The sequence below is a fragment of the Polypterus senegalus genome, chromosome 4 (genome assembly GCF_016835505.1).
Source record: "Polypterus senegalus isolate Bchr_013 chromosome 4, ASM1683550v1, whole genome shotgun sequence".
Classification (NCBI taxonomy): domain Eukaryota; kingdom Metazoa; phylum Chordata; class Cladistia; order Polypteriformes; family Polypteridae; genus Polypterus; species Polypterus senegalus.
The window spans coordinates 19,754,321-19,778,473 of record NC_053157.1 but is presented as its reverse complement, the minus strand read 5'-3'; the positions used below and the strand labels follow the sequence as shown (position 1 = coordinate 19,778,473).

General features: G+C 36.0%; 1 protein-coding gene across 10 annotated transcripts in view; it reads right to left on the bottom strand.

Moving 5' to 3' along the window:
• The window catches only part of rapgef2 (Rap guanine nucleotide exchange factor (GEF) 2), a 388,985-nt gene that overhangs the window by 74,463 nt on the left and 290,369 nt on the right, over positions 1–24,153 (bottom strand). For all 10 annotated transcript variants that reach the window (XM_039750324.1, XM_039750318.1, XM_039750321.1 and 7 more), the window contains one exon: positions 4,645–4,776. In XM_039750324.1, coding sequence (XP_039606258.1) covers positions 4,645–4,776 — 132 coding nt within the window. The remainder of the gene's footprint in view (positions 1–4,644; positions 4,777–24,153) is intronic.

Genomic DNA, 24,153 nt, shown 5'->3' with positions numbered 1-24,153 from the left:
AAAAATTTTACTTTAAAATGTTTGGCAAATCAGGAGGAGGCAAAAAATGTAAATTAGAGAGCTCAGAAAGAAGAGTAAAGACAAACTGTTCTGGGGATATATGCAATTAAGAATTTCTTTGTCCTATATACACTATTACACATGACACTAAACTTGAAGTTACACAGCAGCAAGGAGACACATACTGTATATTCAGTTATTTACACCAAGATGTACGCTGCAATACTATTGTTTCAAAAACAAAATGCTAACAGGAAATTTACTACAGATAAAATGATCACAAAATGTCAGAATTAAGATAAAACAATTTTTGTCGGGCTAGTGCACATCACACTCATCTGCATGTCTATTTGTTAATCAGTTTACACTTAAAATTGTCCAAGCAACACATTACTGGATAAAATAATTAACAAACTGAAACGAAACAGACTGTGTGCTGACTTCTAAAGACTTAGGCATCCAACAAATGTTACTGTGATTGTCTTACACTGCACTTTACTGTTTAAACTCATTTCCTTCTTTGTATATGTCACAGTGGTAAAGGCATGAAGTGGGTAGAATTACTGCAGTTACTGCTCCAGGATATGCATGTTAAATCCAGGCCCAGCCACAGTATATGTTGGGGTATGTGCATAATCCCAGTGTGTAACAGTTCATCTCCAGGTCCTACGGCTTTCATCTCCCACAACAAAGACACACAGAAAGGTCAGCTGATGATTCTAATTTGAATTGGAAGGGGTGAAATGACTAGCACACCATACACAGAGTGCTTCCTTCCTTGAGCCTGACACCGCCAGCATCAGCAGTAGCTCTGCAAGACCCCACGTTAGAATAATTGGATTGATAGATTGATAAATGGTACAAATTTCTAGTCTTATTCCTTCTTGTTTTAACATTTTGCTATTCTAGACAGTGATGTCTTACAGAACAGATGCAGTCACCGATCCATGATTGCATATGTTATTAGCCCAGTGGTGCAAGATATATTTATATACAGAATATGTCACCTTTCAGGGAAAGCACATTTAAATAATTATAGTAAGCTTACTCAAACTGCTGAGTTTTGCCTTGGTATAAGTTATAAATGAAGTAAAGATTACGTGATTCACAAGTATTGTAAAGTGAATGGTGGATTCTTAAAATTCCAAACATTTTGTTAAGACTGTTCCTAAACAGTAAAAGTTGCATTTTATTAAGAAAGAAACCACTTACAAAAATGTAATTTAGAAATAAAGTGTTAGCACTTCACAATTTATGTCATAAAAGTTACATTCCTAGAATATTTCATTTATATCAGTTTAGCTGGTGGGCAAGAGCATCAAGGTCATCTGTGGCCCTGTCTCATTTGGAAATGTAAATCTTTTTGAATGACTCAATACTGTTCTGTTTTTAATGTAACGTAACATATTCAGCAGTGCTTCCACATGATAAGACCATCTTCCTGGGTTTGAAACCATGCCTGATTGATGCCTGCGTGGATTTTTCAGATTCTCCCTTTGAGTTGGTTTTCCTCCAAACACTTTTCAAAGACATGCTGGTTTGGATGACTGGGAATTTCAAATTGGCCACGTGTGAGTGAGTGGATTCTGGGATTGACTGGCACAATGTCCAGAATTGCTCCCTCCCTTGTGTCTAATGCTGTCAAAATACCCTCTGACCCCCCCACAACCGTGAACTGGATTGAGGAAGTCTGACAATATTATGCTATGTTACTCCAATCCCTGCTGAATTTATAAATTTATTAATTTACATAAAGATATCAAATACTGATATAAAAACATACACTAGCGTAAAACAATAATGGCATTACCATCTTACTAGGTTGCTGCCTGTCCATAACAGTCTCCAAATACTAAGAGAAATTATTTTGGTCTGATAATAAATTCAGCTGAATAATATCCTAACTGCATACATCCCTTCAGAAGTTGTTCAGTTCTGCCTCTTCAGCAGAACACAATGCGTCAGATCTGACACCATCCAACAACATCAAAGTGAGAACTGTCAGGCACTTCAAACAATCTGTTCTGCACAAGGAAGAGCTAATGTCAAAATCTCTTACTCTCCAAAGTATCACCAAAAGCTTTAGTGATTTCAGTGGATTAGGACTCTGGAAATGGAAACTTGCACGCATGAGAGGGCTGCATTTCAAAACAGAAAAGCAACTTTGACAGAATGTGAAATGTTAAATTTGTGCATCCACATCTGGATTCACTAATGAAGGCAATTAATCCATCAGTCCATTTTCTCATATGCTCAGCCCACTTAAGACTTGCAGAAAGCTAGAAACTCATCCAAGCAGCAGCAGACACAAGGTGTATCTACGGACTTCAACATTAAAGTAATAGGAAGTGTTCCTGGTGCAATGTGTATGCAGTATTTATTCATTCCATAGGGAAAAATGACTATTAGACGGCATAATGGAATTGCAAAGCCATTGTAATTTTACTGGTTTAATTTGAATTGTTACTGTCACAGTTTTATATATGGTCAAATGTACTTTTATTTGTTTCTACTGCTTACATTAGCCAGACTGAGGACAATATCTTCTTATTTAGCTTTCAGATTGTCAGATATTGTGTGGAATCAAATTTACGTGGCTAGAACGAATTGCCTGATTGGAAAAAGGTTGCTAGAGATGAAGATGGTACAGAACTAGGGCAAGACCCAATGTGGCTTTTTGAGAGAGGGAGACAAAACCTGAAATGCCAGTTGGAAAGTCAGTATGTTTCTAGGCACAAGCGCTGAAGAAGTGTGTTGCGGGCTCAAGGATATGAGGACATAAAACGGACGGGTTCTGAGACAGCTCATGTACTAATTACTTTTCTTCTTACACCTCAAGAGTGGGACAGTAGTTCTAGGAAGAACACTGACAACATGTTCAGAGGCTTCTAGAAGTTCCACCTTTTCTAGTGCTGGATCCATATAATTACTGCCAAAGCCTAAACAAGGAAGAGTCTACCGAAGTCCCGCCTTTTCTGGCGATGGATCTATATAAGTAATGCCAGAGCCGGTAGTCAGCATTTAAGTTTGGATCTGTGACTGTTGAAGCCACATTAGAATGCAGAATCACTATAAGAATTACCTAAAACATAGCTATGACTGGCTTAAGTGTTATTTTGTTTTCTTCCTTTTTTCATTACTTCTGCAGTTAATAAGCAGGCATCCTGGGGAGAAATTCAACAATACTGTGTGTCTTGTCTTATTTTCTCCGACCACAGCAATGTGGAAAGAAGAGCACGGCCACAGTGGTAAGCTCTTTAAATGTACTGTCGGATCCAGAACCAAATGATCCTTAAGGATGGAATAGTTTGCTCTTTTCTGTACACTATTACTTTCTTGTGGCAACCTTACAGAACTTTATCATGAAATGAATAGGTTTACTAATATTTTAATAGATAATAAGAATCCAGGAACAATTCAGGGAAACAGCATATCAGCCCTCAGGCAAGGTCTATTTTTTGCCTACTAGGACCTCTTACTCTGTTACATGCTGTTCTCAAATATTGCAAAACAGCCTGTACTTCAGCTGCAGAAAATTATTTCAAACTCAAGGTTTTTTTCTTACCCTTCAAAAACGTAAAGGAAATGAACACACAGGGAAGACCAGCTTTAATTTTTTCCTGAATTATCTTCAAACACATTATCAGCTGACATGTAGCTAACATGAATTAATCAACTAACCAGGATCCTTGAGCAAAGGGATTTATTCAGAGGAACTGTAATTCATAGGATATTATATATCTAATTTTTTTAATGATGGAAGGGTACTGAAAACCATACATAATCATCTTGTGATATTCATATGCAACCAGAATTGCCTTTAATCATTGGTTGGAGAGGTCTAATTGAGAAAAAAGAAAACTAACATCCAAGTTTTCAAGCACAAAATACAGTGTGGCACAAAGACAGATAGGCATATATATATATATATATATATATATATATATATATATATCTATATATATATATATATATATATATCTATATATATCTATCTATCTATCTATCTATATATATATATATATATATATATATATATATATATATCTATATATATCTATCTATCTATATCTATATATCTATATATCTATATATATATATATATATATATATATATAAACAGAAATTCCATTATATAATGGGTGGATGGATAAATAGATGGCTGGATGGACAGACAGACAGACAAATCAATTCCAAGAGAAAACTACAGGATTTGGGTAACCTAAACTTATTAAGAGCAGTCAGGTCCTGCGTGTACTGGCCTTTCTTTGGTCAACAATTCTTTACTCATTCATTCAAAATTCATTGCACCATTAATGCAACTTGTATATTTCTTGAAAATACATTTGTACAATTACAAAAAGTCATATCTTAAAGAAGGTACGTTTTAATATTAAAGTATTTTTTGTATATTGCTAGCGCTAAATTAATTTAGATTTAACGTCAGATATTACAACATCTTTGATTTTGTACTTAATGAAAATCTGGTTGTCTATCTCAATGAATTCCCTTATTTAACAAAATGGACTGATTTGATAATACTAATAATAGATTTTACTATTATTTAATTTTACTACTTTATTAATTAGACACATACAGGAAGTAAAAAACATATTAAGTATATAACTAGAAATCATGTCCTACCTGGTAAATATCGGACAGACTGCTACTGCCAGAGTCACTTGTAATGCTACATCCTGAATGGCTGGAGGAGACGTGCGTCACCTGTGGATGAAGGCTGTCTGTGAGGTGGAGCTTGCTGAAATCTGCAGGAAGCTGTGATGAATAAGAAAGCAAGTTAAGTGGAAACCTGAGAACAAATCATTGTGTTTAATCAGTAACCTGTTTTCTTACATGTCGTGTAGAACATTCAGCATCACTAGACAGCAAAAAGTACAAGTTTACAGCAGGAGACGCCTTTGAATTAAACAGACATCACATAATAAGGCTAGGACTAACACACAAATAAAAAAAAATCATTCAGGATTTGTTGCTAATGTATAGACGGACAAGGTGTTCAAAATGCATGCCTGTTTATTTATAGGTTAGTCCATAAAAAAACACAATGAGTACATATGAAAACAAGCTAATAGTGCCTTATTGTGAATCTTCTATGTTTCAATATTAACATTAGTGCCATAGATTGTTTATTAAACCTCTTTCTGGATAGTGTTCAATATAAACGGTACCAAAAACAAATGTGACAAGAATTATACATTTAAATATCAATATGATTTATATGCATTCACTTGATGGTTGATTGTTCTCTTTACTTTCTTACTTTACTAAGCATCTTAAAGTTCTGAAGCATAGATTGCAGCTATATTATTAATTATAACTGAAGCAATAAAACTAGTAATTAAATCTTTTACACACCATGATTAAACATAAAATAAAACAAACATTAAACTAAGAACATTTACTACAAAACAGTTACATTTAGGCAAACAAAACTAACAAAATAAAGCAGAGTCTTGAAATTGTTTCTCAAATGGTTCTAAAGCCTAAAAATCCAACACCAAGCAACTAATGTGAAACATACATGAGAGGATAACCAATCAGTTCACACAGGCTATTCTAACACTCTGATGTAAAACCACTGTTGTCAAATGAGATATCTGAAACACATCACACATGTAAAATAAAGGTGCTGTCAGCTCATCTCTGTGCTTTTACTTCAAACCTGGCCGACAGCCAAACCAAAATTAAAACGACACTCGGGGAGTAAAGAAGCTGCGAAAAGCAAAACTGGAAATGCAGCAGGAGGAAACAAAAGCTTGAGCCACTATCAGACATCCTGCTTCCCTAACACACCATCAGAATTTTATTTTTGTTGGTTTCTCACTAAAACCACATTCATTACTGTAACTTAGCAGACGAAAAACTTCTGTCAAATTACAGTACTTTGAAAGCAAACGCAGTACAGTATACAGAAATCAGAGGGCTATTACAGTATCTAAAAATGAAAGGCATGCACTCACATTTTAGGCCTTAGAGTCTTGGCAGGAGAGGCAGATATAATAAATATGAGTAATGAATTAAAAATAGCATTAACTCTGCATGTTTTCAGTTTTCTAATAAACGTTTTCCAATACATGATATAAATTTCCTGAATTATACAACACAAATGGGAACAAGGCATTGTAAATGTTTTTTTTTTTTTAAATTGTAATTGGGGTTCATATCAATGTTACGTTGGACCGGTCTCGGAACACAGATTAACAGTATTAGAAAGGCCAGAGCAGACTCTTTTCCTTAGGAGACTGCATTCCTTTAATGTGCAAAGTGACACCCTTTGCATGTTCTGTAACTCCATGATGGCCAGTGTGATTTTTCTATACTGTAGTCTGCTGGAGCAGTAATAGAACTTCAAGAGAGGTCCAATTAATTAACAAGCTAATTAAAAGGGTAGGATCAGTCTGGGACATACTATGGAAACCCTGAAGGCAGTTACTAAGGAAAGAAGTAAAGCAAAACTGAATGTCATTATGAATAATGCTGCATATCCTCTTTAAGACACACAATGAGTATTCTCAGCCTACAAATAATTCAAAAGAAGTGTGTCAAGAAATGCTGCTGGGGCTCCTTTATACCAACAGCAATACACCTGCATAATGCCTCACTGCGACTGTAAATGCCAAATCAGAAGTCTTCTGTCTCTGTAGTCATTCTGTGTGCATTTGAGAGAGAGGTTTATTTTTTGTCATATTATTATTATTTATTTATGTATCAAACATTTAGAAATAGTCAAATTTCTTCCTGGGGATAAATAAAGAATCTCTCTCTCTCTCTCTCTCTCTAAAAGGTGTTATGAAAAATACTATAAGAAAAATACAAGCAAGTTCCCAAAAAAGTGAAAGTTGTTTTCGAAAAATCCTCCTTTTCACTGCATTATCTGTTTTGCACAATGAGCACTGTGAGGTACAGAATTTAAAGGCACTAAAACAGCAAATCCTTGTGTGCAGTTATGTGTTCATAAATGTCCACAGGCTAGTGATCACTAATTTTTACTATCCATCCCTCCATTTCATCTTTAGTGATCACTTATTTTTAATCATCCAGTCATTCAATTTTAGGAGTCACATTTTTATTATTCAGTCATCCATTTTTAAACTTGGCTAAGCACATTCAAGGCCGCCAAAGATCATTTCAGCAGAAGTGGCTGAAAGCAAGATGGTCAAGTCTAGAGAGCCTGATGTTCACTTAATTTCAATAAAAAGGATATTGCTAAAAACTCATGTATAACAGTTAATATTCTCAGTAAATATCTTTAAATCCAAAACCTCTAGATTCTGAAAGTAAACTAACCCATTAGTGCATGTCATTTGGCTCAAAGCAAAAAACTCTTTTTCAATACCCCAAACCTGTCATTCATTTCACAGATGTCATTTTCTGTTGTTTTCAAGGTTGATAGATCATACTCCATACCCATATGTCACCACACTGTTTCCTATGCATTCAGCAAGCCACCTTTTTAAAAAATGAACTGCCTTATCTATGCATGCATTCAGTGGTAAAATCAACCCTGGAGAGTGTTAAGAGGCGTAAGCAATATTCTGCTCCTACAGGGCTTTCACTCCACTCTCATCTTAATTATCTGCCCAAATGCAGGCTCTGAACATCAAAGATAAATTGGAAAAAAAAGAAAAAAAAAAAACAAATGCAGGAGATCAAAATATTCTGTGACACAAAAAACAGCTTGAGTTACATTAGTAATACTATTCTACATCTCACTATACCTTGAAGAATGAATTGGCTGCATTCTTTTACAGTAATTCTTGCAAACTTAATAAACATTAATGTGAAACCATATTTTCTCAAGTAAATTGTGCAAATGAAAACTAAAATTCAAACATTTAACCAACAAGTAAGTGGGGGTGAGTTCTTTTTAATTATAAGTCATTGTCCACATTGAATCTCAGGGTTCAAACCAGCAGACAAATGCATCTGAAAATACACACAAGATGCCTCTGAACTTGGTAATGTCAATAAGGATTTTCGTGTCCAACAAATGGATGGTCAGAGGCAAGGAAGCTCTCTTTGGCAGGTTACAGACTTCCCATTCCTGAAAAACAATTTGCATTTCTATGGATCACCTGGGTTCCCTTACATTGAGGGGGTGCAACTCCTGTTAGTAGATGCTGAGCAACAATTCAGAGAGGTAGTGACTGCAGATTGTTACAATGAGAGGGTTGAACATCTATGACACATCTTTAAAGTGTAGTTCTGTTTAGCAACCTGTACAACAAAAACCCACAGTACAATAATAATAATGGTCTAATTATAAATGTCCCTTTTTAGATCATAAAATGAAAATATGAGAGACATATTCCCCTATACATCTATATCATAGATGTAGTGCTATGTAATACGTTAAACTCTTGCTGTTACAGTAGTGGTGCCTCCAAAGTTTAAGTGTACTATATGTAGACCTATTCCCTGCTACACCGCCATGATGACACCTATGTAGTAAAGACTTCAGCTTAGCTTAGACATTGCAGGCCTCCTTTTCCTTCCCTCTCGCTACACCAGAGCACTTTAGACTCCCCATTCAACCTCGTACACATCTTAGGGATGAGGGAGGAATCCATATAACCCAGAGAAAATACAAGGAAACAGAGAATATAGAAACTACATACTCACAGTAACTGGGCTGGGACTCATTTTTCAGAAGACATTTGATAAGTCCCACAACAGAGAATTGGCTTCAAACTAAAAGATATGAGAATTCAGGGAACAGTGTGTATATGGATGCAAAAATTGGCTAAAACACAGGAAGCAGAGGTTTATAGTGCAAAGAACCTTATCAGAAATATGCAATGTTAAAAGTGGTGTAATTTAAGGGTCAATACCGAGGCTTCTGTTATTTTTAATATATATAAATGATCTGGATAGGAATATAAATAGCAAGCTAATTATTTATAAGCTTACAACAAAATGCTCATCAGCAAACGTTTAACAAGCTGTTATAACTTTGCAGATTATACTAAACTAGGTGGAAAAGGCGGCAATCCAGAATCAGTAGAGACATTATACAAGGACTTGACCAGAATAAAGGCTTGAGTTGATTTGTGCCAGATGAAATTTAATGTAAGTGAACATAAGATATTACATGTACGGTATAGAAATGTGAGATTCATCCATCCATTTACCAACCCGCCATATCCTAACTAATTAGTCACAGGGGTTTGCTGGAGCCAATCCCAGCCAACACAGGGTGCAAGGCAGGAAACAAACCCCGGGCAGGCTACCAGCCCACCTCAGAGAAATGTGAGATTTGAAGGTATAATGGGAGGGTCTCAAAGTTGTAATACACCTTTATGAAAAGGACCTAGAACTCACAATTGTCTACATCAAGACAGTGTTCAGACGCCGATAAAAATGCTAACAGAATATTAGGTTATATAGTGCCTGATGTGTGAAGTTAAGGGAGGTTATCTGTGCAGTTTTGGTCTACAAAAGAATGACTAGGTTGATTCCAGGACTGAGAGGTATGGACTATGAGGAGTGATTAAAGAATTTGAACCTTTCAGGGATGATGCTTGATTTGTTTTTGATCTTATGTTTGTAAAAATTTATTTATTTGTATGTGACTTTAATAAGATCAAAAAAAAAAAAATTTAACCTTTGTATCTTAAACAAATGGGCATTTATGAAGTAACATAACTTAATTTTTCAAAATTGTAAACAGCAATTAGTACAGTGGTTCTAGGCTGTTACTTTAATAGTAGTTCAATAAGAATAATGGGAGATCATTGCAAACTTGTTAAGGGAATTTCACATAAATGTTACAAAGTTTTTCTTCGCATAGAGAACCACACAAGGGATCATTAAACTTAACTTGCTGATATTCTAGAGAAATTAGGTGGATGGGATTTGTGAGCTTTGTTCTCATAAAAATTTCCCTACTGTCTCAAACACAGATATTTATTATTTTGAATTTAAACTGCCCAGACACTTTACACTAATATCTTGACCAGCTGCAAAGGTGAAAGAGAACATTTTTTACTTTCTGCCCACCTTAGATTAATAAAATTTCGAGGGTGCATTCAACCTATGGTGATGGGATCCTGATCAGGGAAAACTAACTGAAACTAGTTTCCATTTATTTTCACATTCACTAAATCCAGTCCAGTTGCCAACCTCAGACATACAGAGCCAAAAAAGTATGCATATCTTTGGGATATGGGATCAAAACTGGGATACTCTATGTAAAACTCAAAGACAGCAAGGAGAAAACAAGCACACCAGAATGGGGTATGAACCTGGCTGTGCTAACCATTGACTGGATCTCTGTGCCGTAATTTGGCAGATGCACTCCTGCTGAATAGTATAGAAGTACAAAATAACAAAATAAAAGCCACTGTGGACCACCAAGACCGGCCTCTTAATCCAACATCACAACATGCAGCTTCTAGTCTTAGGGGTATATCAAACTTTTTGACCGCATGTTGCCGATTTCATCGCTGGACCATGTCAATTTAAATGAAAAATTGCTGGGCATGTCATTTTTAGAGACTAAGTGCCGACACCCCATTGCTCATCCATGTGTGTGGCAACAAATAACTGTCTGCCTGACAGAGCCGGTGCTGTACAAATGGTTAAGAGTAATGGGGATTGCAACCACAATCACAGACCCATTTTTCTTTTTCAATTCTTTCATAGTGTCAAAAACACAATACAACAGCCATACAAGCGTCTGTTTGTGAGGTCCAAAACACCCGTGATCCTTATTTCTCATTGCTGCATTATATGAATTGTACTTCTGGATGAGAATTCATTGGTTGTCACTCCTCATGTACACAGAGCCTATTATTACATATAAAGACAAAATAAAACCTATTTGTTTTTATTGGTGCGAGTCGCTGGGCATGTCACATTATAAGACTGGCTTCATAGGAGCGTACTACTGACTGCCACAAACTCTCTAAGATTAATTAAAGGCAGGAAATTGCAGGAAAAGTTGTGTAATTTGGTATAACCTTTAGGCATATGAAATCAAATAAGATTCTACATACCAACGTCTCAAGTAAGCTAAAAGGGAGTGAAAATTCTTCTTTTCATGTGTATATATTGTTTAGGAAACCAAGACACTGTGGTTTTAATAATGTGAAATACCTTTTCAGTTGTACCTTACAATAGACATTTTTGAAATCTTCAAATCCAAAACTGTCTTCTGTGTTAAAATTATGGCAGCAAGAAACCAAAGCAACAGTACCTGACAAACACAGTTTTAAAACAAATTTGGAGTAGTAGGGTGATATACCATGTTAGCCATTATGGATGCAATGAGAAGTGAAGCAGAATGACACCTTTTGATGGCTAACTGAACAGATTACAATATAAAAGCTTTTGAGACAGCTCTGGCCCCTTCTTCTGGCAGGGTGAAGTACAGAAACTGGAGTTCCCTGTGTTTATACATACACTAGGAAAGAAACAGCTTTGGAAAACCTTTAAGTGGGTATCTTCAATGTCAAAAATTAACAGACCTCCCCAGCCTAAGATTCATTTAGCAACTGAGGAAAACAATGTTTAGGCAAGATCTTTTGGTAACTGTCCAACTATGTCTTTCGAGGTTTTTGATGAGTTTCCCTTACAATGTAGATCTATAAATCAAATCGATTGGATCAGACAGAGGGATGTAAATTTTCCTCATATCAAAACAAATTTGGGTAAGAGCAAATGGAAATGACCTACAATCTGTTCAACTGATATTACAAAATGTTGTCTCCTATCTTTCAAATATTGGTGTCTAATTGTACTAAAGTAAATGACAAAATAAAGCCACTTATTGAAAAAAGCCTATTGAAATAGAACTGCTCAGGAAAATAATTGAAAAGACATTAAAATACAGATTCATTACACTGATTAAGCAAAAAGATATTTATGAAAACTGAATCCCTATCGCAAGATGTCTTTTCAAATTACCACTGCTCAACCATACTTACATGCATGGAAGCAATTAAAAACACAAACACATTTTAGCAATGGCACATGTAAATGTCTTTTTTGACTAAATTAAAGGTGACAAGGTAATCACTTTAAAAAAATTAAAGGGATTGGGGAATGAGAGCAAATCACATCCCCCTGCAATGGGCAGAGAAAACAATAGAACCTGCAGATGGCTCTTTTATGTCAATGCACCAAATCCCCCTAACAAATAGTTCAGTGACCATTTCAAAAAAGTCTTTTGAGCGCAGGTTTTCAAAATTGCCTGCATGCAATGATCATTAGCATACCATGTTAGAAAGCATTTAAATTAACAAGTTAATAAAGGAGGAGACAGCCACACACTGAACCGGGAGGACATTAAAGAGCAAGACAAATTAAGATGATCGACATTACTGAGGTTTTTCACCGTAAATGACAAATCAAATTTTAATTGACGAAGTGTTTAAGAGTCTAGAAAGAGAACACTGGGATTCCATTTTTCTAAATGTGCACTTGTACATATGAACAAGCAATACAGATGATAGAAAATACTATTTATCATTATGTTTAATATGCCACAAGCAAAATAAATGGTTTCAATAATTCAATTATTGGCACTTGTAACATAAAATATGATTCTTTAATCTGCTTAATGTGTTTTGGTGTAACAGAGGGCATGTGCCATTCCCAGCAGTGCTGCTGGAAGCAATGATGGGTGGGTTTATGCACAAATCCGCATGGAGCCAATTCAGAATTATCCTGAAGCACACACATTGGAATGCTGGTGGAAAACTGGTATACTGACTTGATCTGAGCTTCAAACCTCAGATACTTAAGTCTGTTCCCTTGGATAAGGTGGGTTCAGGAAATGATAGTTGGACTTTTTTGAATACATTCATGATTTTGGTAGTTTGCAATCAACTTTATTCTATAAACTTCCATACAATGGTGGTGCAGAGTAATAAGGAAGCCAAATGAAGAGATGGATCAATGAAACCTCTTTCATATTGTGCACGTTCTTAAGAAAAGACACTGGGCTTCCAAATTTGTTCAACTGTTGGTTTTAATTAAAGAATCAGTAACATTGTCAATTGTCTAATTAAGCTAATAAAGATTACATTAAAGACACTGCAATGCTAAAGTTAAGTAGTACAAGAAACCTTCAGATGACACAATTTGATAAAAGACTGAAGGCAGCAATGAAACATTCTAGAAGAGCTATTAAATTTATGTCCAAGACATCTTTATATTGATCCTTTTACTGAATTTGCTAAGTCTGATATTTTGGATTGTGGGTTTCAGGAGCTCAAGCAAAGCAAGGCAGGAAATAACAAACTGGATAGGAAGCCAAGGGCTTACAGACTTTGACAAATATCAATGTTTACAGAGCAAAAAATGACCCAAGGAAGTAAAGTAAGATAAATTACCAAGAGAAATATATAACTTGCAACAGGAATGAGAAACAATAAAGCAAAAAAAAAAAAAAAACACCAATACATTTTCCCTTTGTGTTGATAAAACATTCTGAAATTGGCGTAATCTAATCCAGGACTGCACTGTAGGTGCCAGAAATATTCTAAATGTACTGGGTATGTGGTGGAAACCTACACTGGAATGAGTGCCAGTCCGTCACAAAGCCCACTCTTACACAAACCTAAGGGGGTAATTAATCTAACCTGCATGTCTTTTGGGATGTACGAGGAAAACATACACAGACTTGAGGAGAACATGTAAACTCCATACAGACAACAAATGGGCATGGAGATTGAACCTCGTATGATGTTTGATTTCTGCCACCCTCAGTTAATATGACCATATTAATTTTCTTCATAAAAAAGACAAAGTTCCAGGTTTACAGTATTTCTATGTGGGTTTCAATTCTGGCTTCTTAATGTTAGAATTCTTCATTTTTTTTTTTTTAAGAGGGAAGAACATAGTTAGACTTTGGTCTAGATCAGGGGTGGGCAAAGTCAGTCCTGGAGGGCTACGATGGCTGCAGGTTTTTGTTCCAACCCAGTTGCTAAATTAGAAAAAAATCCTTGCCAATAATTTAATTTCATGACTTGTTTATGACATGCTTTAAATCTGCTATGTCAGGTTATTTTCATATCCTAGATTGTTTTTCCTTTCTAAGGATATTGTCCAAATTATTTGAAGTCTAAAACTGTGGAGTAATTCTCAGCCATTTACTTTTTTCTCTTCACTTTCCTTCTAAGTATTTAATTAAACTAAATAGTGCACATTAAATACACACACATGTAAATGGAAACAAGTTAAATGGAGAAATGATAGTTTTTCTTTTGTCATTTGCATCTTATTGCTAATAAAGAGCAATTAAAAACCAATAATACAGCTGTAAGACTAAAATAGGCAATAAGGGTTCAAAATCTTAATAAACGAGACAACTAAAATGGAGAAGTGTTACTTGAGCAATAAGTGCTTCTGATTAAGTAACTGGGCTGGAACAAAAACTTGCAGCCACTGCGGCCCTCCAGGAATGACTTTGCCCACCCCTGGTGTAGATAGCAAGCCAAACATGCAATGCCAGTATGTTGCCACACTGTCTGAACTATTGGACTTCAGGATTTATTTTTATTGCAAATGTCTCTCCTCAAAAAGGTTTCCCACATGTAGAAAAATAGTTTTCCTTTTTTGAAAACCAGACATAAATGCTTTTGTGGAGAGTTACAAATGACAATAACTGCTACCTCCTCGGTTATTGGGACGGGTTACGCACTCAACTTGTACTTTTCTTACTTCCAATACATTATTTTAATTATTTTACAAATTTATCGCTGATTAATTGACTGAATGTAGACAATGTTTCATTACAGCTATTAATTTGGAACATTTTACCTCATCTACAAAGATGACTATTCTTAGGATTTTTTAGTCCACTGGTGAAATGCACAAGATAAAAGTGAATCTGTGAGTTCTTGGTAAAGAACTGGTGGCACTGCCGTGTGCTTTGGCTATCTGGCAATACCAGCTTGGATAAGCAACAGAAAATAAGCCAAAGAACACTATGGTTTCAAATGATTTTTTTTTTTTGTGGTAAACTTGCTTGCTTATCAAGAAACAAAGAAAGAAAGAAGAAAAAAGAAAGATCAAATCCTAACATAGCAATGACTTAAAAAAATCAATATAAACAATGCAAAAAATAATGATTAATGAAGTGTACAGACATGTAAATAAAAGATAAATGATCCATATTTTAGAAAAGCATTTTGAGTATCAGGCATACAGCTGTGTATTAAACCCATGTAATTATAATAAAGGGTCAAAAGGAACAGAAACCCCAGTAAACAGAAGGGCAGAAGCCTACTGTGGACTGGGCAACATTACGTTTAACATTTTTTTTCAACTAACTGAATCAATTTTGTTTTGAACAAGGTGCTTTGAAAAAGAAAAAAACGAACAGGAATCAAATCATACAATTTTTTTTTGCTGTTATATCTTATGTTTTGAATACTGTATATGATGACTTAAAAGCACAAAGAGGTGGTAATTTGGAAAGGCACGAGTCAGAAAAGAAATATCAAATACAAACATCTAGGCAGATTTTATAAATTGCACATCCATTTCAGACCTACAAAAACCTAGTGCCTACAACAGAAACACTACGTGCAACATTAGAACAAAGGCTGGATAGAATTCTCACAAATCCAAACTCCCTCATATTGGGCTAATGTGAAGTTCTATCCTTAGGATACAAAAACACAGTGTGAATGGGCAGATGTGAACCCATGACTCTGAAGCTGCAATGATGCGCTGTGCACCCCAACTCTCCACCCAGAAATGTTTTTTTATGTTACTTACCCCCATATAGCTTGTAGTGGTAGTCAAGAAAAAAAATATTCTCATGCAGAATGGACAGAATGAAAAATGTATGCCATAATATAAGCCAATATTGACCAATGCTATATAACGACAAACAATGTGAAAAAGAAAAACAAAGATCTCACACTGCTGATATCACTCATAGAATCTATATGTTATCTATCCATCTGTAAGCTCAAAACATGCGAAATGCATGTTTTATCTACATCATTCTGGAAGTATACATTTAACAAAAGTATCTCTATAGACGCATATTTTTGTTGCAAGGCGTATGTGCATAGGGCTCTACTAACAGTAATACCCTGTCGTTCCACAGGTTGGCACTATGTACCAACGCCTTTTCTCTTCCACCTATGCAGACTGGAAGATTGACGGCTTTAACATTAATGACGTTTCTTCTGCCGTCCATCCACTTGTACCTGCCTCTTCCACCCAGAAGTACTTAAAAACGAGGCCATCACCATCTTTGATATTCTCTGTTAGACTCTTATCTGGAAAGACATTTTATTTAATGCTGTTTTTGCAATGTGTTTTTTTTTCATTCAGTTATATTGGGTTTGCCTTTGGGTGCCCCAACACTTTGTGTGTGTCTCTCTCTCTCACACACATTGTACAATAATTATTCCAGAAGTAATCATTTAACAATATTGTAGCAAGAAAGTATGCATTTTGCACGTTTTCAGAATACAACTTAATTAACTGACACGAGAATTATGCAATGTGAGTTAACATAAGATATTCTTCTCCTTTTTACCTATGGAAGTTATTCACACTATTTTCCACTGTACAACATTGGTCACTATAGGCTTCTATTATGTTATAAACTTTTTTTTTATCTCCATTCTTACTTAAAACAGAAGATTACAAATTTTTCTTGCCTACCACTACAAACTACATGAGGCAATATATAAAAAAACAATTATGGTGGGAGTATTCCTTTAGGTGGTAAACACCACCTAGCAACAAAATTAGGTTTCAACCTAAGTCAACTAGCAAGGGGGGAGGCAAAAATGCACCCAAGAAAATGAGTAAACCATTTGCTGATCAGAAAGAAGTGATTCCATTATATTATATATATATATATATATATATATATATATATATATATATATATATATATATATATAAAAAGTATAAAATAACTATAAATAGGCACGCAATAACTATCAGCAAATGTTCAGATAGAGGGACTTTGAAACTGATATACAATAACTACAGATGGATGTTTATATTCAGGGACTTATGATGGATAGACACTATGTCCATGTCTTGTTTCCAGTGCTCCTGAGACAGGCTCCACCTCCTCAATCCCCCACACCAACCCCACACCAGCCACAGTAAACAGGATTAAGTGCCTAACCCAACTCATGTTCCTGGGGTACCAGAGTCTATTCAAGTAGTCTTAGGCAGAGGAAAAGAACCAGCCCTTGATATGACACCTGTCCAGGGATTTATGTAGTTCTAATTATTTATCACTGCGCAAGTCTTTGAATGAAAGGGACCACATATATTTAAGAGATCTTATACTGTACATGTAGAAGGGATGTTAACCATGTTACAGCTTATTTTAATTGCCTGTATTCCTTCTTGGGGGTAATAATTAATATTGCCTTCTTACACTTTTTAAGGTCCTTGGTTTGAATTCTGTTCTAAGCAGTGTGTTTACATGAAGTCTACAGACTCGTATTATGTTTACTTTTTTGTTTTCTCCCCTCCAGGTATTCCAGATCCCTCCCACAGGCATGCAGGGTAATCAGAGAGTCTCATCTGGCACTGTATGAGTCAGTATGCACCAAAACAGGCTGGTATCCACTTCAAGTTTAATTCCTGCCTTGTTTTCCAATTCTGGCAGGATACACTTTGGCTCCCAAAACTACGTAATGAAATAAGCAAGAAGAAATAGATAGATTTCTTTTTTACAGTGACCTAAATTGTTCTTAAAATCCTGGACCACTAGCAGCTGATATTAAATGTACTCATTAAAATGTCTGTAAAAAGTTGTTTTTTAAATGTCAACTGTTTTTAAAAGCAAATCAACCTTGACAGCAAAAGCTTGACAATTTTTTTTTATCTATTTCAAAATGCAAAAAGAAAATGAAAACATTCTGAAATAATGCAATCATTTATGGGCTAAAGAGTAAACCACTGCCAACCTCACAGATCCGGCTTCCTAGGCTCGGTGTACATATCTTTCACACTTTCAAAGAATAGCAGCTTGAGTTAGTAAGTGTTTACAAATTAGACCTGCACAAGTAGAAATGTGGGTGTGTACGAGGTGTGGCAGAAAAGTAATGAGACTGATTTTTTATTTACCAAAGTTTTTATTTTTTTTAAAACATCAATTTTATCCCCTTCAAAGTAGTTCCCTTGGGCAGCTACACACCGATGGAGACGTTGTTCCCACCGTTGGTAGCAGCGCTGGAAGTCTTCAACCAGTATGGTCTTCAGCATGTCCGTTACACTCTTTTGGATGTTTTCTAAAGTCCCGAAATGACGTCCTTTGAGGACATTTTTCAGTTTAGGAAAAAGGAAAAAGTCACACGGACTGAGGTCAGGTGAATAAGGGGGCTGGGGAACCACAGGAATGCCTTTTGAGGTTAAAAATTTTGTTATGGAGAGGGCAGTTTTTCGGCACCATTTTGGCACAGACCTTTCGCATGTGCAAATGTTCAGTCAAAAATTTGATGAACGGTAAATCTGTTCAAATTTAATTGTTCACTCAACATTCTTAATGTTAAACGACGGTCTGATCTCACAAGAGTGTTCACATGTTCGATCTTTTCATTGGTTTTAGAAAGTCGAAGTCCTCCCTGAACGGTGTTCATCTTCAACGTGTTTTCTGCCTTCCAAAAATGATTTGTGCCAGCGAAAAACTTGAGCTCGGGATAAAGAATGTTCCCCATAGGCCTGTTTTAACTTTTCAAACGTCACACTTGCCGTTTAATGGCACAACGTTGCTCCAAATTCTGCTGTTCCATTTTGCGTGACGCACAACCAAAAACACAACTTCTCTAATAGCAGTCACAAAAATCACGTAGTTAACGGAAGGAGTTGAAACTCGCACTGAGCTATGGGAGGGTACTGATACACGTGCTCTATCAAGGACAACAGCGCAGCGTTGCCAGATCGCTTGCAGTGTTGCCAGTCTCATTACTTTTCTGCCACACCTCGTATATGATGACAAACTGCCATGGACTTGAGCCCTGTCCAGGGCTGTCTCCTATCTTGCTCTTGATGCTACCAAGATTGGCTCTGTCCCCACTCCCCAACCCTGAAGCAGTTATGAAAATGTTAATGGAAAAAAAAAAAAGTAATTGCAACGAAATAAAGAAGTAGAGTTTAAACAGTAACATATGTAATATGGGCTCTGATGTTGCATACAATTCTCTTGGGAGCAAGCTGTTGTGAGCTTATTGAGAGACATATGTATATTACCTTTATTGGCTATGTATGAAGATTATTTTGATTTGTTAAATGCTGTATGTCAACTGCTAAATCCTTGAGTGTTCATTAAAGTGAAAAAGACTCTTAACGTCTATTATTTGTTCTGACTGATACTCCTTGAAATCAACGTGCCTAGAAAGAGTGAGACAGGTAGACAGAGAGAGGGATTCCTCCTTTGCATTTTCCTCACTCAGGCCTCACTTTCTGTTAAGCACCCCACTGCACTCCACCTGTCTACAATGCAAATCCTGCAGACTATGTGAAGTGTTCAGTGCACAGTGTGGAAAAGAGTTGCTTCTGAAATCCAGACGTTGTAGGTCCATGGCAGACCAATGGCAGTTTATGATGGTGCAAATGTCTATATTGAGATTGATTGTAGTGTGATTCCATGACAAAACAACACTTAAGAAAGCATTTCCCAATACTATTAACAACTAGTATTAGTATAGAACAGCTACTTTTCCCCCCAGGTCTATATTTTGGGTGGGTAGCACCATGATCCTCCCAGGCAAATTTTGTTTATTATGCTCTATGTCTACAGGTATGAAAATTCAGCTCTTATGTATTTACGCATTCACACCTTTATATTGCAAATACAATGCCAAGGCACTTTTTGAGAATACAGCTTAAGTATTATACACGTGCAGAATGGAGAAATTAAGTGATCTGCTGAAGGTCACACAGTGAGCAAGTCTAGCAATATTTGCATTAAAAATACCAGCTCTTTAGCTACACAATGAGGAACTCTCTCAATGTCACAGACATAAATGCTGTTAGATAGTCTGGTGGTGCGCTACAATACAGCTTTATCGATGGCAATGCAAAAAGCAGTGTTTATATGGTGAAAATGCTTTTGACTTGGTGGTGCCCATTATTCTGCATGGATGGGAGTGTGGAATGGACTAGGATATTGTAACTATTTCTTCCAGTACTTTATGTTCTGCTTTAGCACAGGTGCCTTACTACTAAGGAGGTAGTAATTAACAAATTAAGAGGGGGTCCATGATGACAGATAAAGTGTTTTTTAAAATTACTAAAAAGTGCTGCTGATTCCTTTTAATAAGACAGGTGTTGTTTAGAGGTCCTCAGTGATTTTGGGGGAGCTAAGAACTCTCCTTTGCTGATGTAGACCATTCTAAAATTCAGTTACTTCCACTGTCTGGTTTTTATTCCTTCTGTCTCAGACAACTTGATAATTACAATTTATTACTTTGATAACTGTTGTATATTAATTGCTGTGGTTGTATTTATCAATCTGTGTCTGATGCACTATGTTAATGTATTGTGCACTTTACTGTCATTGCATTTTTAATATTTTTGCAATAAAGAGTGTAACACCACATATATTGCATTAAATATGCTCTGTATCTATGGATGCACAGAACTTAATTTTTCACATATTCTAAAAACAGAGTATGTGTGTGGGTGTCCTGTGATAGTCAGGCACTTTATGTGGGGTTGGTTCCAGCTTTTTATGCTGTTAGAGTAAGTTTCAGCCTCTGAAATAGTAAACTTAACTAAGCAGGGTCATATTGGATGAATGGATGAAGACTGGCTTGTAGTTCTACTGAAGCTCCATTTTGAGGCACCATATTATAGTGTGCCCCTGGAGTTAGTGCAGAACATAATCTTTACTGCACACACAGTATGAGTAGGACAAGAACTTCAAGTGAAAAGTAATGGCTGAAAAGTCAGCTTTAGGAGTGGTTCATGATGTATTTCTTTTGACTGGAATTGGAAACAGTCGATTCCAGTACAGGTCCTGCTTTTCTTTTTAGATCTGTCAGTGAGACACTGGGAGAGTAATGGTTTTGATTCGGTAGGATGCCTTGAGTAATCAGTTGGATGTGACTATACTTCATAGGGCCGGGCAAATGCAGCATCACATATAGATAATTTAACCTCTGAAACTGAACTGATAAAAGATGTTTTCCCGATACCAATGACATCACTAGAATGCTCTGAATGTTAGTGCACACAGAGCATATTAAGTTTCTCTTTTATTATATTAAATAGGTCACAAGAAACCTGGCTAGTAAAACTTATTACATTTCTGGGAGAAAATCTTTGGTTCCTATGGAAATTCTACTCTAGGAAGAACTCTACTATCAGCATGCAGCACTGGGAACCTTGACAAGCTGTCACTTAGAAATTCTATCCTACTGTATAAGCTTGTGACTGGGCATGAATGATAAGTCTCTTCACATTTCAGTAATCTGAACACACAGAGACCAGAAAAAAAAATTAAAACTGACTTTTTGTTAGAACAATTGTACACAACAAATCTGAAAACGGTTTCTCCAAAAAAAAAAAAAAATCACAAACTGATAACTAGCAGTTGGTAGATGGCTGATAGCACAGGATGATTTTTTTAGTACAAAATCAGGGCATGAAAATGCCAGCTGTTCACTGCAATGCAAAATCAGGTATTATTAGATTCAGCTGTGCCATTATTATATCTGTAGTTTAGCTTTAATGATTTGTTTCAGTCACTCAGAAAGGTTCTAATGCTTCTAATCCCTTTTCAACCTGTTCTGATATACAGGGGGAGTAAGCACTATATAAACCATCTGTTGAAAAATGTACAGTTCTGCTTATAAATAATACAGAGAAAAAATATACTGATTGTTTCCCTTATTTCCACATTGACAAAAGAAATATTTTTTAAATGATCCTTATATTCATTTTTTACCCCACTTATTAGGAAACTCAAATCAATTCCTCCCAAAGACCAGTGACCTTTACCAAGTCAAGGGTATGTCGCCAGTATGTTAAAATCCTCAAATATGACACACCCAGGTCTGTCAGATCCACTCTAAAAAAATATTTCTTGTCAGTTAGACAACATAATAGGCACAATGTAAAGGATTTTTTGTGGAATCAAATAAGACACGTCTTCTATCAATGACAACTTAAAACGTAGAGAAAAATAATTTAAAATTTTGTTGATCATAAATATTTTACATTATTGACATGATTAAGCACTGTGTTGGATTTAGAAAGTATTCAGACCCTTTCACTTTCTTCAAACTTTATTGTATTGTAGATTTAATTTTAAATGGATAAATAGCCATTTTGCTTATCAATCTATACTCAATAACTCATAATGATAAAATTTATAATCTTTATGTCACTTTATTAAAAATCAAAAACTGAAAATATCTCATTCACAGACTGTATTCAGACCCCTTAAATCAGTATTTAGTATAAGGCCATTTGGCAACAATTACAGCTTTCTGTCTTTAAGGGTAAGTTTCTACAGGCTTTGTACACTCAGATTTGGGCAGTTTATCCCATTCTTCCTGGTAGTTTCTCAGAAGCTCCATTAGTTTGGATGGGAAATGTCTGTAAACTGCAATCTTCAGGTTGCACTAGATGTTCTATGGGGCTTGTGCTACTCAAGGCACTCAAGCGATGTCTTTGCTGTATGCTTTGTGTCATTGTTAGTCTAAAGGTTAAATGCACTCTGGAGCAGGTTTTCTTCAAAGAAATCTCTGTATTTGACTGTATACATCCCTCCTCAATTCTGACCAGTCTCGCAGTCTATAACACTGAGATTAAACTCCATGGTATGATGCTGCCAATACCATGCAACACAGCAGGAATGGTATTAGGTAGGTGCCTGGTATTTGTGCAGAATTCCAAGCATGAAGTCTGGCAAAGTGTTAAACTTTTGTCTTATCAGTGAATCTTTTCCTCTGAGCAGTCATATGCCTTTTACTTAAGAATGGTTTTCTGTCGAATTACTTTTCCATGAACCCAAAATTAGTGAAGTGTGGCTTTCTAACAGGTTTTTCTTTATCAGTAGAGGACTTCTGAAAAACGGTTAAGAGTAATTATTGGGTTCTTTGTCAACTCCCTGGCACTTTCTTACTCAGTTACTCAGTTTGGCTGGAAGGCCAACAGTGAAGAGACTTCTGCCGATTCTAAACCTCTTCCATCTCATAATTATTTAGGTCACTGTGCTTCTGGGAGTGCTCAAAGCTTTAGGAACTATTTCATGCCCTTGCCCTGAACTGTGACTGCCACAATTTTATCATGGACTAGCAAAATACCCGCGCTTTTGCAGCGGAGAAGTAGTGTGTTAAAGAAGTTAAGAAAAAGAAAAGGAAAAAATAATGTAACATGATTGTCAATGTAATTGTTTTGTCACTGTTATAAGTGTTGCTGTCATATATATATATATATATATATATATATATATATATATACACACACACACACACATAAACATATATACATATCTACATATACACATATCTATATCTACATATATCACATATATATATCTATATATATATCTATATATATATATATATATATAAACTGCTCAAACAAATTAAAGGAACACTTTGAAAACACATCAGATCTCAATGGGAAAAGAAATCCTCCTGGATATCTATACTGATATAGACTGGGTAATGTGTTAGGAACGAAAGGATGCCACATCGTTTGATGGTAATGAAAATGATCAACCTACAGAGCCCTGAATTCAAAGATGCCCCAAAAATCAGAGTGAAAAATTTATGTGGCAGGCTAGTCCATTTTGCCAAAATTTAATTGCAGCAACTCAAAATTGTACGCAGCACTTTGTATGGCCCCTGTGTTCTTGTATACATGCCTGACAACATCGGTGCATGCTTCTAATGAGATGACAGATGGCGTTGTGGGGGATCTCCTCCCAGATCTGGACCAGGGCATCACTGAGCTCCTGGACAGTCTGAGGTGCAACCTGGTGGCATTGGATGGACCAAAACATAATGTCCCAGTTGTGTTCTATTGGATTTAGGTCAGGAAAGTGTGGTGGCCAGTCAATGGTATCAATTCTTTCATCCTCCAGGAACTGCCTGCATACTCTCACCACATGAGGCCAGGAATTGTTGTGCACCAGGAGCCACTGTACCAGCATAGGGTCTGACAATGGGTCCAAGGATTTCA